A 15,883-nucleotide genomic window follows, 5' to 3' on the forward strand; every position below is an offset into this window, starting at 1 on the left:
TTTTTTATACTACCTAGTATCCTTAAATGATTGCTGTACTCCAAGATACACATTTTAAAACTCAAAAGTTTTCATGCTTATCTAGGAGGACCTGTCTGTCTCTCTCCCCCTTTCTTCTCCCCTGAGATTTCAGTGAACTACAGTATTCATATTGCTTGTTTAAAATACATGAGGAATTTTAATTCAGATAGCTTTATTCAGAGTTGGGAGTGAGTTTAATAGGATTATGAAATTTAAAAGCTGGAAGGGACATCCTATAAGATCATCTAGTTCAACTCATTTCATGGTCACCCATGTACAAAACCATATTCGATGTATTTATTCCATTTCGTGGTATTTTATTGGCAGAATTGGTGAGACAAGTGATTCTTTTAGTCCCATGTAGTGCTGTTGTCTTTAGCACGATGTACTTGGCATTCTGTGAGTGTATATAAAGTTTCAGAAGCCATGTGTTCTGTAGAAGTAGATAAGTACATATACACATATTAATAACAGCTTTTAGGATAATTATATGTAGTCTTGTTTTAGCTCTGTTTTCCTGCTTGCTTCTTTGTTCCCACTAGATGGCATGTTTGTTCTTTAGAGATATAGGATATTTCTTATTTGAAGTCCAATTCTTATCAAACTGTAGCTCATTTCTGGAGGGCTGAATTGCTATATTTTTCATATATTCCATTGGCACATCTTCTCTGGTCCCTGAGATACCTTAATGGTTTGTGAATTGATATAAGATTAGCATTTTTAAAAATGCAGAAATAGTCTTATTGACCATTGTATCTGAAAGTTACTGTTAAAGAATGAGCTAGGTGAAAAGAATATTAACTTCCTTGAGGAATAGGATTATGGTTCATTTATATATGATACTACTGTACAGCCTTAGATTATAAGTGCAACAGGTTGAAGCTGTGCTTCTGTATAGAAGTGACATTCTTAGAAAATAACTGTCTTTTTTTTTCCTTCTTCTTACTACAGTCTGACCTCACGATAGAAAAAATATCTGCATTAGAAAACAGTAAGAATTCTGATCTAGAGAAGAAGGAGGGGAGGATAGACGATTTATTGAGAGTAAGTATTGAATTATGTATGTTTGAGAGAAAAACAGAAGAATTCATAATAAGCATAGATTTCTATATTTGGAGCATCTAAAGCTTAACATCAAATTAGATCAAGGGTTCTTAACCTTTTTTCTGTTATGAATCCCTTTGGCAGTCTTGGTGCCTATGGACTCCTCAGATTAAAGTTTAAAATTCATAAACATTAGACACATAAGATCACAATCAAAACCAATTATATTAAAGTATATTTATGAAAATATTTTTTTAAAAGCTCATGGTTCATAGGCTAAGAAACACTGAATTAGATAACACATGTAAAATACTTTTTACTTTCTCTGTAATAAACTTTAAAGTATTATATACCTGAGAACCATTAGCTGTTCTATACATTTACTACTTGTGTGACCTTGGGCAAGTCACTTAAACTCTCAATGCTTCAGTTGTAAAATGGAGAGGGATTGGACTAGATGACCTTTGAGGTCTTTTCCAGCTCTAGATCTGTCATCCTAGAGTCCTATTTTGATACTTCATGGTGTGAAGGTGATCCTGGACTCTTGAAGGCTATGCCATTAGAGTAAAGTTCTGCTAAATCCTACCATTTTGGAAAGGATTGTGAGCATGGATCTAGCAGTGGACTATGTCATCTGAAGACCAGCCTAGCTAAATTTAGCTGGGCTATCAGTAGGGGTTTGGTCAGCCACCAGATGTTAATTTTTTTTGGCCACAGAAACTTGTGAAATCATCTACTAAAGCATAGAGGGATTGCGGCCTACATGGGTGAAGGGAGTAGCCAACCACGCCAGTGAAGCCACAAATCTTTTGAAATATTGAAGAATTGTGTGAGTTATATAAAAGTGAGCTAAAAAAATGTTTCGAGGAGCCAAGTGACAAGATCTCTAAAGGTTCTTTCCAGCTTCTATGACTTATAGAAAGGTAAATAATTTGTATTTGGGTATTCTATTTTGGTCTGTTGTTGAATTTTGGAAGTAAAAAATTTAAACTAACATTATCTGAGGCCATACTTATATCTGAGCCCTTTCTTCAGAAGATGCAGTGCCTCATGCCTAATTTGATGAAGTGATGCCCTTATCCATATGGATAACTCACTTTAATTACCACAATTCATCTGTGAGTTGTGCTGTGATTCTTTTCCATGTTCTCCCATAAATCTCCCACAGTGAGCCTATTTTTATCCACTGTGCTGGGAAGAGGAAGAGATTCTTCCTTCAGTGTTTGTTTGCTTTTTTGTTTTGTTTTGTTTTGTTTTTTAAATAATACATAGATTCCAGGGGAGCAATGGGGGTGGCCTATCTATTTATTATCCCTTACCAGTTGACTGGCCATACTTTCTGGGCCTGCATCTATTTGATGACATCTTTTACACCCCTTCTTTTGTGTAGTTCTTTGTTGGTACTATGTTGTTGCTTGCTCATCCTTAATGTATACTTCTCTATTGTCCTTTGGGCGATTCATAACTCTAATTCTTTGTAACCTAAGGTATTCCATGACTTTTAAAATTTATTTATTTATTTTATAAACCCCCTACCTTCCGTCTTGGAGTCAATACTGTGTATTGGCTCCAAGGCAGAAGAGTGGTAAGGGTAGGCAATGGGAGTCAGGTGACTTGCCCAAGGTCACACAGCTGGGAAGTGTCTGAGGTCACATTTGAACCTAGGACCTCCCATCTCTAGGCCTGGCTCTCAATCCACTGAGCTACCCAGCTGCCCCCTTCCATGACTTTTAATTTTTTTTTAATTTTTATTTTTTAAACCTTTAACTTCTGTGTATTGGCTCCTAGGTGGAAGAGTGGTAAGGGTGGGCAACGGGGGTTAAGTTACTTGCCCAGGGTCACACAGCTGGGAAGTGTCTGAGGCCGGATTTGAACCTAGGACCTCCTGTCTCTAGTCCTGGCTTTCAATCCACTGAGCTACCCAGCTGCGCCACTCCTTCAATGACTTTTAAATGTAGTATCATATTAAAAAATGTTTTATGTTGAAAAATTAAACCTTATTTTAGGGAGAAATTCATGGTCATTAGAAAGCACTATGTGGTTTCCTAAAGACATTTCTCCTTTACTCATCCTTTTGCTCCATTCGATTTTCAAGTGACCAAATTATTTTGAATGATTCTTTATCTCATTTGTGACTTCATATAGCCAACCATTTGCAAACAGGAGCTTCAGAGGGCTTCTATTCTCTTTCCCTTTGGTCAGTAGCATGATGACAAAGATGTATTCTTCTATAGAATATCATTTGTGAAAGCCTACCTGTCCCCTTTTTATAATATCATCAGGCATGTCTTTGGTGTAGGTATAGACTATGTTCATTAAAAAATTTTATAGAGTTGGGAAAGTAGATATTTGAAACAGTTATTAATATTTTTATCACCATAGGCTTGGAAAAAATCATATATCTTGTTATAAAAAAATTGATGGTGAAGTTATGAAATTTTTTTACTGATCTCCATTTTTTTCTCATTTATTCTTCCATTTTCTTCCTTTAATGCTCTTGGAATGATTTTTTTTTAAACATTTAATGATATTTATTTTTTAGAAAAGTTAACATGGTTACATGATTCATGCTCTTATTTCCCCCTTCACCCCCTGACCTCCCCCCCACCCTCCCATAACCGACGTGCATTTCCACTGGTTTTAACATGTGTCATTGATCAAGACCTATTTCCAAATTGTTGATAGTTGCATTGGTGTGGTAGTTTCGAGTCTACATCCCCAATCATGTCCTCCTCAGCCCATGTGTTCAAGCAGTTGCTTTTCTTCTGTGTTTCCACTTCTGCAGTTCTTCCTCTGAATGTGGGTGGTGTTCTTTTCCATAAATCCCTCAGAATTGTCCTAGGTCATTGCATTGCTGCTAGTATAGAAGTCCATTACATTCCATTTTACCACAGTGTATTGGTCTCTGTGTATAATGTTCTTCTGGCTCTGTTCCTTTCACTCTGCATCAATTCCTGGAGGTCTTTCCAGTTGACATGGACTTCCTCTAGTTTATTATTCCTTTGAGCACAATAGTATTCCATCACCAACATATACCACAATTTGTTCAGCCATTCCTCAATTGAAGGGCATACCCATGCTTTCCAGTTTTTTGCCACCACAAAGGGCGCAGCTATAAATATTTTTGTGCAAGTCTGTTTATCTGTGATCTCTTTGGGGTACAATCCCAGCAATGGTATGGCTGGATCAAAGGGCAGGAATTCTTTTATCGCTCTTTGGGCATAGATCCAAATTGCCATCCAGAATGGTTGGTTCAGTTCACAACTCCACCAGCAGTGTGTGCATTAACATCCCAATTTTGCCACATCCCCTCCAACATTCATTACTCTCCCCTGCTATCATTTTAGCCAATCTGCTAGGTGTGAGGTGGTACCTCAGAGTTGTTTTGATTTGCATTTCTCTAATTATTAGAGATTTAGAACACTTTCTCATGTGCTTATTGATACTTTTGATTTCTTTATCTGAAAATTGCCTATTCATGTCTCTTGCCCATTTATCAATTGGGTAATGGCATGATTTTTTATACAATTGATTTTACTCCTTGTATATTTGAGTAATTAGACCCCTGTCAAAGTTTTTTGTTATAAATTTTTTCCCCCAATTTGTTGTTTCCCTTCTGATTTTGGCTACATTGTTTTTGTTTGTACAAAAGCTTTTTAATTTAATATAATCAAAATCATTTATTTTACATTTTGTAATTTTCTCTAACTCTTGCTTTCTTTTAAAATCTTTCCTTTCCCAGAGATCTGACAAGTATACTATTCTGTGTTCACTTAACTTATTCGTAGTTTCCCTCTTTATATTCAAGTCATTCACCCATTCTGAATTTATCTTGGTGTAGGGTGTGAGATGTTGATCTAAACCTAATCTCTCCCATATTGTTTTCCAAATTTCCCAGCAGTTTTTGTCAAATAGTGGATTTTTGTCCCAAAAGTTGGGCTCTTTGGATTTATCATAGACTGTCTTGCTGACATCACTTACCCCAAGTCTATTCCACTGATCCTCCCTTCTGTCTCTTAGCCAGTACCATATTGTTTTGATGACTGCTGCTTTATAGTATAGTTTAATATCTGGTACTGATAGGCCCCCTTCCTTCACATTTTTTTCATTATTTCCCTTGATATTCTTGATGTTTTGTTATTCCAAATGAACTTTGGTTATAGTTTTTTCTAATTCAGTAAAAAAGTTTTTTGGTAGTTTGATAGGTATGGCGCTAAATAGGTAAATTAATTTGGGTAGAATGGTCATTTTTATTATGTTAGCTTGTCCTACCCATGAGCAATCAATGTTTTTCCAATTCTTTAGATCTAGTTTTAATTGTTTGGAAAATGTTTTGTAGTTGTTTTCGTATAATTGCTGTGTTTGTTTTGGTAGAGAGATTCCTAAGTATTTTATATTGTCTAGGGTGATTTTAAATGGTGTTTCTCTTTCTACCTCTTGCTGCTGCGATGTGTTGGAAATATATAGAAATGCTGATGATTTATGTGCATTTATTTTGTATCCTGCAACTTTGCTAAAGTTGTTGATTATTTCTACAAGCTTCTTAGTTGATTCTCTAGGATTTTTTTAAATAGACCATCATATCATCTGTAAAGAGTGATAGCTTAGAATCCTCATTGCCTATTTTGATACCTTCAATTTCTTTTTCTTCTCTAATTGCTACTGCTAGTGTTTCTAGTACAATGTTAAATAATAGAGATGATAATGGGTATCCTTGTTTCACTCCTGATATTATTGGGAAGACTTCTAATTTATCCCCATTGCATATGATGCTTGTTGATGGTTTTAGGTATATACTGTTTATTATTTTTAGTAAAGGTCCTTCTATTTCTATACTTCCAGTGTTTTCAATAGGAATGGGTGCTGTATTTTGTCAAAGGCTTTTTCAGCGTTTATTGAGATAATCATGTGATTTTTGTTTGTTAGATTGTTGATATGGTCAATTATGTGGATGATTTTCCTAATGTTGCACCATCCTTGCATTCCTGGTATAAATCCCATCTGATCATGGTGGATGATACTCTTGATCACTTGCTGGAGTCTCTTTGCTAGTATTCTATTTAAGATTTTTGCATCTATGTTCATTAGGGAGATTGGTCTGTAGTTTTCTTTCTCTGTTTTTGATCTCCCTGGCTTTGGAATCAGTACCATATTTGTGTCATAAAAGGAATTTGTTAGGACTCCTTCTTTGCTTATCATATCAAATAATTTGTATAGTATTGGGATTAGTTGCTCTTTGAATATCTGATAGAATTGACTTGTGAATCCATCAGGCCCTGGCGATTTTTTCTTAGGGAGTTCTTTGATGGCTTGTTCAATTTCATTTTCTGATATGGGATTATTTAGGTATTCCATTTTTTCTGCTTTTAATCTAGGCAAATATATTTTTGTAAATATTCATCCATATCACCTAGATTGCTATATTTATTGCCTTATGATTGGGCAAAATATTTTTTCATGTTTGCCTTAATTTCCCCTTCATTAGAGGTGAGGTCTCCCTTTTCATCTTTAATATTGTCAATTTGGTTTTCTTCTTTCCTTTTTTTATTAGATTGACCAGTACTTTGTCTATTTTATCTCTGTTTTCAAAATACCAGCTTCTAGTCTTATTTATTAATTCAATAGTTCTTTTACTTTTGATTTTATTAATTTCTACTTTGATTTTTAGTATTTCTAATTTAGTTTTCATCTGGGGATTTTTAATTTGCTCGTTTTCTAGTTTTTTAAGTTGCATGCCCAATTCATTAATCTCTGCCCTTCTTAATTTGTTAATATATGCACTCAAGGATATAAATTTCCCCTTGAGTACTGCCTTGGCCTCATTCCACAGAATTTGGTAGGATGTCTCATCATTGTCATTCTCTTCAATGAAATTGTTGATTGTTTCTATGATTTCTTCTTTGACTAGCTGGTTTTGGAGAATCATATTATTTAATTTCCAATTTGTTTTTGATTTGCCTATCCAGGTGCCCTTACTAATTATTATTTTTATTGCATTATGATCTGAGGTTACATTTATTATTTCTGCTCTTTTGCATTTGTTTGCAATGTTTCTATGCCCTATTACATGGTCAATCTTTGTGAATGTACCATGTGCAGCTGAAAAGAAGGTGTATTCCTTTTTGTTCCTATTTATTTTTCTCCACATATCTATTAAATCTAATTTTCTAGGACTTCATTCACCTCTCATTTCTTTCTTATTTATTTTTTGGTTTGATTTATCTAGATCTGAAAGAGGAATATTTAGATCTCCCACTATTATGGTTTTACTATCTATTTCCTTCTTGAGCTCTACCAGTTTCTCCTTTATGAATTTGGATGCTGTGCCATTTGGTGCATACATATTGAGCACTGTTATTTCCTCATTGTCTATACTGCCTTTTATTAGGATGTAATGACCTTCCCTGTCTTTTTTAATCATATCTATTTTTACTTTGGCTTTGTCAGAAATCATGATCGCCACTCCTGCCTTCTTTTTCTCATTTGAAACCCAAAAGATTTTGCTCAAGCCCTTTACCTTAAACCTGTGTATGTCCACCCTCCTCATATGTGTTTCTTGTAGACAACATATGGTAGGATTTTGTTTTCTCATCCACTCTACTATTTGCTTCCGTTTTATGAGTGAGTTCATCCCATTCACATTCAGAATTATAATTATCAATTGTGTATTCCCCAACATTTTGGCATCCTCTGCTAGTTCTACCCCTTATTCTTACACTATTTCCTTTTAAACCAGTGGTTTGCTTTAAGCCAGTAACCCTTGTCCTCTCTCTTTATTTACTTCCCTTTCTACCCCTTTCATTATTATTCCCCTCTTTTTTATGTTTAAGGCCTAATGAATTCCCTTCCCCTTCTTCTGTCCTCTCTTTTTCGACCTTCCCACTCCCCTGCTCCCCTTGGTTTATCCCTTCTGACTTTTCTCAGTAGGTTTAGATAAGAGTTTTATATCCCAATGGATATAACTACTCTTTCCTCTCAGGGTTAATTCCACTGAGAGTAAGGTTTAAATATTACCTCTTAATGCTCTCTTTCTCTCCTTCTTATAATAGTATTCATCCCCTCCCCTTCCCATGCCCTCTTTGTGTGTAATAGAATATCCTATTTTTCTTATTCATTCAAATTTCTCTTGGTGTCCTCTACTATTCACCCCCCTCTTTCCCACCCACCCCCATATCATCTGAGACAGTTTAGTACTCCAACCTCTCCCTATGAGTAATTCATGTAATTACTATAATAGTGAATACTATGATAGTGATTAGAGTTCACTACAGAGAATTACACATAAGATTTCTCCACATAGGAATATAAATAATTAGATCTTATTGAAGACCTTAAAGAGGGAAATTTAAAATATAAGAGTTTTCTTTCTTTTCCCTCTGTTTCTTATTTACCTTTTCATGTTTGGATATCAAACTTTCCATTTAGTCCTGGTCTTTTCTGTGAAAATACTTGGAAATCTTCTATCTTGTTGAATGTCCAAACTTTCCCCTGTAAGTTTGTAGTCAGTTTTGTTGGGTAAGTGATCCTTGGTTGTAGACCCAGCTCTCTTGCCTTTCTCAATATCATATTCCAAGCCTTGTGGTCTTTTAGTGTGGAGGCTGCCAGATCCTGTGTGATCCTGATTGGTGCTCCTTGATATCTGAATTGCCTCTTTCTGGCCTCTTGTAAAAATTTTTTTCTTTTACTTGGAAGCTCTTGAATTTGGCTATTATATTCCTAGGGGTTGTCTTTTCAGGGTCTAGTGTAGAGGGTGATCTATGGATCCTTTCAAAGTCTATATTGCCCTCTTTTTGTAGAACTTCAGGGCCATTTTGCCGAATAATTTAGTATGGAGTCGAAATTTCTATTACTTTCTGCTTTTTCAGGAAGACCAATGATTCTCAAATTGTCTCTTCTAGACCTGTTTTCTTGAACTGTCAATTTCTCATTGAGATATTTCACGTTTCCTTCTATTTTATCAGTGTTTTGGCTTGTTTTATTTGTTCTTGTTGTCTTGAGAGATCATTAGCTTCTCATTGCTCAATTCCAGCCTTTAGAGACTGGTTTTCCTTTCCAATCTGGTTGGATCTCTCCCAAGCTTTCTTTTCTTTTCTTTTTTTTCCCTCTTTCCTCTGGACTATTTCTTGCTAGAATATAGTGATATATTGTTCATCATCTTCTACAGTTCTCATCTTTAAGATATTGGAAAGTAGATTTATTCTCTGAAATGTTGCCCTCGGTTGCCATCTCTCTGTTTCTCAAGGAAGTTAAGCATTTTTGTTGACAAAGGAGGTTTCCCAGGTGTTTGGTTTCTTGTGGTGATTATACCTTTTAAACCTTTTTTGTGCATCAACAACTTGTTTCATTTTATTAGGTTGAAGTTTTCTCAGTTTCATGTCCTACGTATACTTTTTTTTCTCAATAGTTTTGAGATTGTTTTTGATCTTTTTTACAAATCTGACTATATAGGTAATTGATTTGGGAATAATACATTAGTAACTAGCCATTTCCTGTTGTAATAAATTTAATTTTTTTATGAGGCATTGGTGATTGCCATCATTTGTAGCAATTTTTTACTCTTCCCAATATTCATAATAATATGTATTAGACTTCTATATTTTTGACAGACCTTTTTTCTTACTTTTTAAATTTTATTTTTAATTAAAAAAATTTTTAAATAAAAAACAAAAAACGTTACCTTCTGTTTTAGAATCAATACTGTGATTTGGTTCCAAGGCAGAAGAGTGGTAAGGGTTAGGCAAACAGGGCGAAGTGACTTGCCCAAGGTCACACAGTTTCTTATTTTCTCTTGAACCATTTTTTCCAACACAATTTTTACCACCTTTCTCTATGCTTACATTTGCATTGATATTGCTGAGGGTCTTTCAGAGTTCTTCATAAAATTTATCTACTTTCTCTTTCTTTGCTACAGATCTTGTTGCATAAACCATAATTAATTTTCATTGTCTTTTTTGCAAATGTTCATCTGAAATAAATGAAAACCAAATATCTTATTAAATTATATTTCTCATTGCATGTGGACACATAGTAAAACCAACTCCATATCTGCCTATGCAAAAAGAACCTGTGAACATACTGCTTCTTCCTTTGTGGTATTCTTTCAGTTACAGCAAGAATGTCAAAATTTATTCGATTGACTTAATCCTGTAGGATGATTATTCTTTGGTCATTAGGCAAAGATTTCTCAATTAGGCTATGAGGAGCTAAATGTAATGCTTGTAGGTCATCTAAAAGTCATTGTTCTTAACACTTTCTGCTCCCTTTTGTACCCTAGTCAATCACAGAAGTGGAATGCCTAACATAATGTAATTTCCATACTCAGAGTGGTAGCAGAGAAAAAAAGTCTTTAAAATACCTTATTATTACAGCAGTGGTCATTGAAGTTGCATATAAAGTAATTTTATTTTATTTTTTGCTTTTGAAAGAATTTATTTGTTAATATTCCTATGTTTTTATAGCAGCTTTACTGGGACTTTTGTCAGATTCAAGTCTGCATTTTAGGCCATTTCTGAACTTTATACCTAATGTTTGTGGGTTTGCTATCTCCTAAACAATTCCAGGGAGGGGAAAACACAAAAACTAGAAAGCCAGGAAACAAAAAGACAGGTGCTATTGTTTTAAGGTATTTTAGAACAAATCACTATTCAAAGTAAGCAGCTATTCTTTTTAAAGGTGAAAAAATATTGATTTTCAGAACCAATGAACAAAAATGAATTTCTATAGTTCGTAACTACTATAAACGTTATCAGTAGATGTATATGTATATAAGTATTTAGAGATAGGAAGAGATTGACACAAACAAAGGAAATGGCAATACATTTCTAATCTACACTCAGCACCTGTCTAAGGCTTAATATGTATCAAACATGTGTTTCAAGGATTTTGAGATTTTCTTCTTGTTAATCTAAATGAATATGCACAAAACAGTCTACAGTTAGAAATCTTGTTTACAGACTTTTAGCCTCTACTGCCAATTAAGTGTTTAGAAAGATTTTTTAGTTTCAAAAAAATTTAGGTTATGTTAATAGAAGTTTAGAATATTACAAAAGAATGCATACTTTAATGAGTGAATTTGGATTTGTATAAACATTTTAATCACAGATGTATTCATTTACATCCCTCTAAAAAGTTAGAGATATATATTTCACATTTTAAGAGCTATATCAAAATATGAGGAAAATAATGATTTGAGAGTATAGTTAAATTTTGGGGGGCAGACTGAAACCACCTTCTTTTGGAAGTGGGAGCTTCCTTATGTGTATCGTTTGAAAACAACTAGAAGAATCTTTGGTTATTCTGATCAGATACATAGTCCTATATCTTTTTCAGAGTCATTTAAAAAAAAAACCTCTTACTTTATGTATTAATTATAACCCTATCTTTCTTTCTTAATTACAAAGAAAAGGACAAGGGCAAGGAAAAAAGAATTAAGTTACTTTCCTTGAGTCATGTCTGAGGCCACATTTGAACTCAGGCCCTCCTGACTAGGCCTGGAGCTCTAGCCAATGTGGCACCCAGCTGCCTAATCAGAGTACTTTTACTTACACTGTCATTTGATTTAGGGCTACTAGTTTTACTATAATCTCAGGATTTTGATTATAAGTACAAGTTAATTCCAGGAAAGATCTCTGTCAAAATTTCTGGCATTATAAAATTCCGGAATTACTGTAGGTTTTGCTGATTGCTCTCTTTCTCTCTAGTAACAGAATGTCTGAATTCTTCAGAATATTTACTGTCATATAATCTTATAACCAGGCAGAATAAGTATATTTTGGCATTCCTGAAGCAAGGTCAAAGAATGCTTTGTGAATATTGTACTTTGTTCCTTTTTAGTTGAATATGAGAATGATTTGCTCATTTGGTATCCCTTACTTTTGTTTTAGTGCAATTTATTAAATTCCTGTTGTGTTTCTTTGAGACATAGAAATGAAATATAGGAATAATTATTGTCACACATTCTTTAAGAAATATTTTTTTGAATCAACTATCAACTACTTTTGCTGACAGTTCTTCTAAGAATCTATGTTGGGTTTGTTTTTTTGCTTTTGAAGCAAAATAATTAAAAAAATACAAAATACAAATAAGTTGTTAAAAAAAAAACCCTTACCTTCCGCCTTGGAGCCTTGTGTATTGGCTCCAAGGCAGAAGAGTGGTAAGGGTAGGCAATGGGGGTCAACTGACTTGCCCAGGGTCACACAGCTGGAAAGTGTCTGAATCCACATTTGAACCCAGGACCTCCTGTCTCTAGGCCTGGCTCTCAATCCACTGAGCTACCCAGCTGCCCCCAAGAAGTTGGTTTTTTGAAGCATTTAGACAAATGAGATGAAATCCTATTGGAATGAATATATTTGGTTCTAGTGACAGTTAATATTTAACCTTTTTTCTTATTAGTTTGCCCTAAAAAGGTAAGTGAAGCTATTTTATCCCTCTTCCAGACTTCCTTTTGATTTAGCTTTTGATTCACTTTTCCTCTACCCTGTTTTCTAGAATCAACTTTATTATACATTCTTTCTGATAATTAACTTCAGAATAATTAATTACCTTCATTTGTTTTACTTATTGAAGGCAAACTGTGATTTGAGACGGCAGATTGATGAACAGCAAAAGATGCTAGAGAAATACAAGGAACGGTTGAATAGATGTGTGACGATGAGTAAGAAACTCCTTATAGAAAAGGTTAGTAAACTGGAGTTTGTATTTAAAGCCATTTAATACCGTGTGAGGCAATGGAGAGGGAGGAAGAAGGTTGTTTTTTTAGGATTTGAGTTAGATTTTTTTTTTGCTGAGTGAGTATTGAACCAGTCTTCAAGTATATATATCCAAGGAATATACTTTTCATTGTGAAAAAGGGACTAACTGCTGTGGTTGAATTTTTAAAAAAGATTCTACTCAGGCAGATTACTTGTATTTTCATTGTCTACATTTTGGCTCATTATATGGCTTCCCTCCTAGATATCCCTAACGATAATGAATTTTTTTAAAGTTCCAGATGAAGCTTTAGCATTTCAATATATATAATCTCTTCTTTTAGCTATAACCATCATGTACTGATTACTATACCATCAAAGCTTTTGCTAGCTACTGTTTTCTATGTGGCATAAGGAATTGTTTCTGTGTATGCTAATATGTAAAAAAAAGGGCTGGCATTCTAATGGAGAGAAGGAATGAAGATCTGATAGCTTCAAACGTATTAAGAAAGTCAAATAAGTAAAATAGATTATCTGGAAGCATGATTTTGTTCTAAGAGTTTTAAGAGAGGAAAAAAAAGGGAGGATAAAAGTTGTGCCCTAGTTTGGAAAGGAAGAGGAGGAGGTGAATTTGTTATTTATCGTAATTGTCGTGTATGAGAGGAGTATACAAACACGGAGTGAGGGTTTCGGGGAGGCCTCAAATAAAACATCAATTGAATGATTTCAAAATGATTTGTACACTGAAATGGACAAAAGAAGGCTGAACATACTTGTTACTCAAATGCACACAATTTGTTGTAAAAATATATCAAACCCAACTGATAAACAAGTAGAAGTTGATAAGAAGGGAGAGAATAGTCATAAACAAAATAAACTTCCTGATCATGAAGCAGTTATTGAAAGGAGAGAAAAAAAGCAAAGAAATAAAAAGCAGTATCAGTTGAGGAATGAGCAAACAAATTGTGATATATCAATATGGTGGTATATTAATATGCTTTAGGAAATGTCAAAAGAGGATTTCAAGGAATTGATAGAATATCAAGTAAGAAAAATCAGGAAAAATATTTTTATGAGGAAAGCAAGAGTGTAAAGAAAGACAACTTAGAATGACTTGACTACTGTATCCAGAGAATCTGTGATGAAATAGGTTACCCATTTCCTGACAGAGAGGTACAGAGACATACATTTTTTAAGTGACCACTGTGTGGTGAATTTCTTTTCCAATTTTTTAGCAAGATGTTCTCACCTCCCTTTATTTTTTTTTATTTTTATTTTTTTAATTTTAAACCCTTAACTTCTGTGTATTGACTTATAGGTGGAAGATTTGCAAGGGGAGGCAATGGGGGTCAAGTGACTTGCCCAGGGTCACACAGCTGGGAAGTGTCTGAGGCCGGATTTGAACCTAGGATCTCCCGTCTCTAGGCCTGGCTCTCAATCCACTGAGCTACCCAGCTGCCCCTTGCCTCCCCTTATTTTTAAGTGAAAGTGGGGAGAAAGACAGGACATTAGCAATAATGATGCCAAAAAAGAGGGCTGTTAAGAATTTTTTTTTAACTGCACAGAAGAGAACAGAAGGAAATTCAGAATGAAGTACAAATAGTACAGTTTGAAAGTAACATGAAACATTAACTTCTGTAAAAAAAAAGTTATGAAATTTGTAGTTTTGTTTGTTAAAATCTTTTCTTAATGTTTGTATAGAAATTCTTTAAAAAAATTGAATTCAAAGTAAGAAAAAAAAAAGACCCCAGAGAGCAGATAATAAAAGGAAAAGCAATATGCTATATTTATTGCCAAATTCAGTCATTGGATGTTTTTGTGTGTATATTTTGCTTTGCGACAAGGGAAAGTTTGAAAAGGCCAATTTAAAGACAAAAGAAATCAATAGAATACCTTTTTAAGGAAGGGGGGAAGGTTTAGATATGCTACAACATTATAAAAGAAGAATCAACTCTGGCCTTCCCATATAGAAAATCAAATTATCTAGAACATTTCATTGTACTAAGAAACTGGGTTTTAAAGTATATTTTATTACTATAGTGTTGTTTGTACTATTCTTGTTAAGGGCTTACTAGTAGTGACTATTTGAGGTATTAAATTAGTTTTTAATGGGAGGGTTTTCCTCCTTTACCCTTGTAAGCACCAGAAATTCTTATCTTTGTAAGAATGAGTGAATGATTATTATTCCATATCATGTTTCCTGTTTTTTCATTCCTATTTTTTCTTGTTTTTTAAGTCAAAGCAAGAGAAGATGGCTTGCAGGGATAAAAGTATGCAGGACCGCCTGAGACTAGGCCACTTCACTACTGTCCGACATGGAGCCTCTTTCACTGAACAGTGGACAGATGGTTATGCTTTCCAGAATCTTATCAAGTAAGTTTTATTTTCCTGATTTTTGTAGATAAAAAATTTCAGACTTGTTAATCAACATCTTGTATCCTTTGATTTTGTTAGTGTTTAATAAAAAAAATCTTTTAAAATACTTTTTATGTCCCTTGACCTTTCATCTAGTTTTGGTCACTATAGGCAAAAAAGAGATTATAGAGAAATTAGGTTCAGAGAAGAGCACTTCACATAGAATATCAAAGGAAAAAATAATAGGAAAAGTTTTTTTTTTTTAAATTGTAACTTTTAAGTCTAAACAGAAGAAGCATGGTGGCACAAGACTTTATTATTGTTTTCAAGTGTGTTAAGTATTTTAGACAAAAGACATCCTGAGCTTGTTTTTTTATATCCACAGAAGCATAAACAAGAGGAAGTAGGTTGGAATTAAAATAGGGACTTAGATATAAGGAAGAATTTCTTTACTATTAAGACAGAAAAGTTTTTTGAGGACCCACATACATGCATAAGAGAATTTAAGAGAGCTGTGAGGTTGTTTGATCCAGACATTGCTGATTGTGAACTTCTTTTGGGAGGATTATTTACGAAAAGGGAAAGGAAGGAATTTATTGATGAAACTATGCAAAATCCAGATTTGACATTGTGGCCCAGTGACTTACAAGAAGTAGAATGGAATTCTGTAGATGGTTACTGCTTTTTAAATTAGGCTAGAGAATCCCTAATTGAAGCATGAAACTACATACAAAGAGACCTAACTCCTGGTCTAAATTCGAGAAAATAAAACAGGA

At 34.1% G+C, this 15,883-nt stretch overlaps 1 protein-coding gene across 2 annotated transcripts in view; it reads left to right on the top strand.

Annotated features, from left to right (window-relative positions):
• TLK2 (tousled like kinase 2) overlaps positions 1–15,883 on the top strand; it is a 153,861-nt gene that overhangs the window by 71,360 nt on the left and 66,618 nt on the right. For both annotated transcript variants that reach the window (XM_044674187.1, XM_044674188.1), the window contains 3 exons: positions 973–1,065; positions 12,631–12,741; positions 14,989–15,125. In XM_044674187.1, coding sequence (XP_044530122.1) covers positions 973–1,065; positions 12,631–12,741; positions 14,989–15,125 — 341 coding nt within the window. The remainder of the gene's footprint in view (positions 1–972; positions 1,066–12,630; positions 12,742–14,988; positions 15,126–15,883) is intronic.

The sequence above is a fragment of the Gracilinanus agilis genome, chromosome 4 (genome assembly GCF_016433145.1).
Source record: "Gracilinanus agilis isolate LMUSP501 chromosome 4, AgileGrace, whole genome shotgun sequence".
Lineage (NCBI taxonomy): Eukaryota > Metazoa > Chordata > Mammalia > Didelphimorphia > Didelphidae > Gracilinanus > Gracilinanus agilis.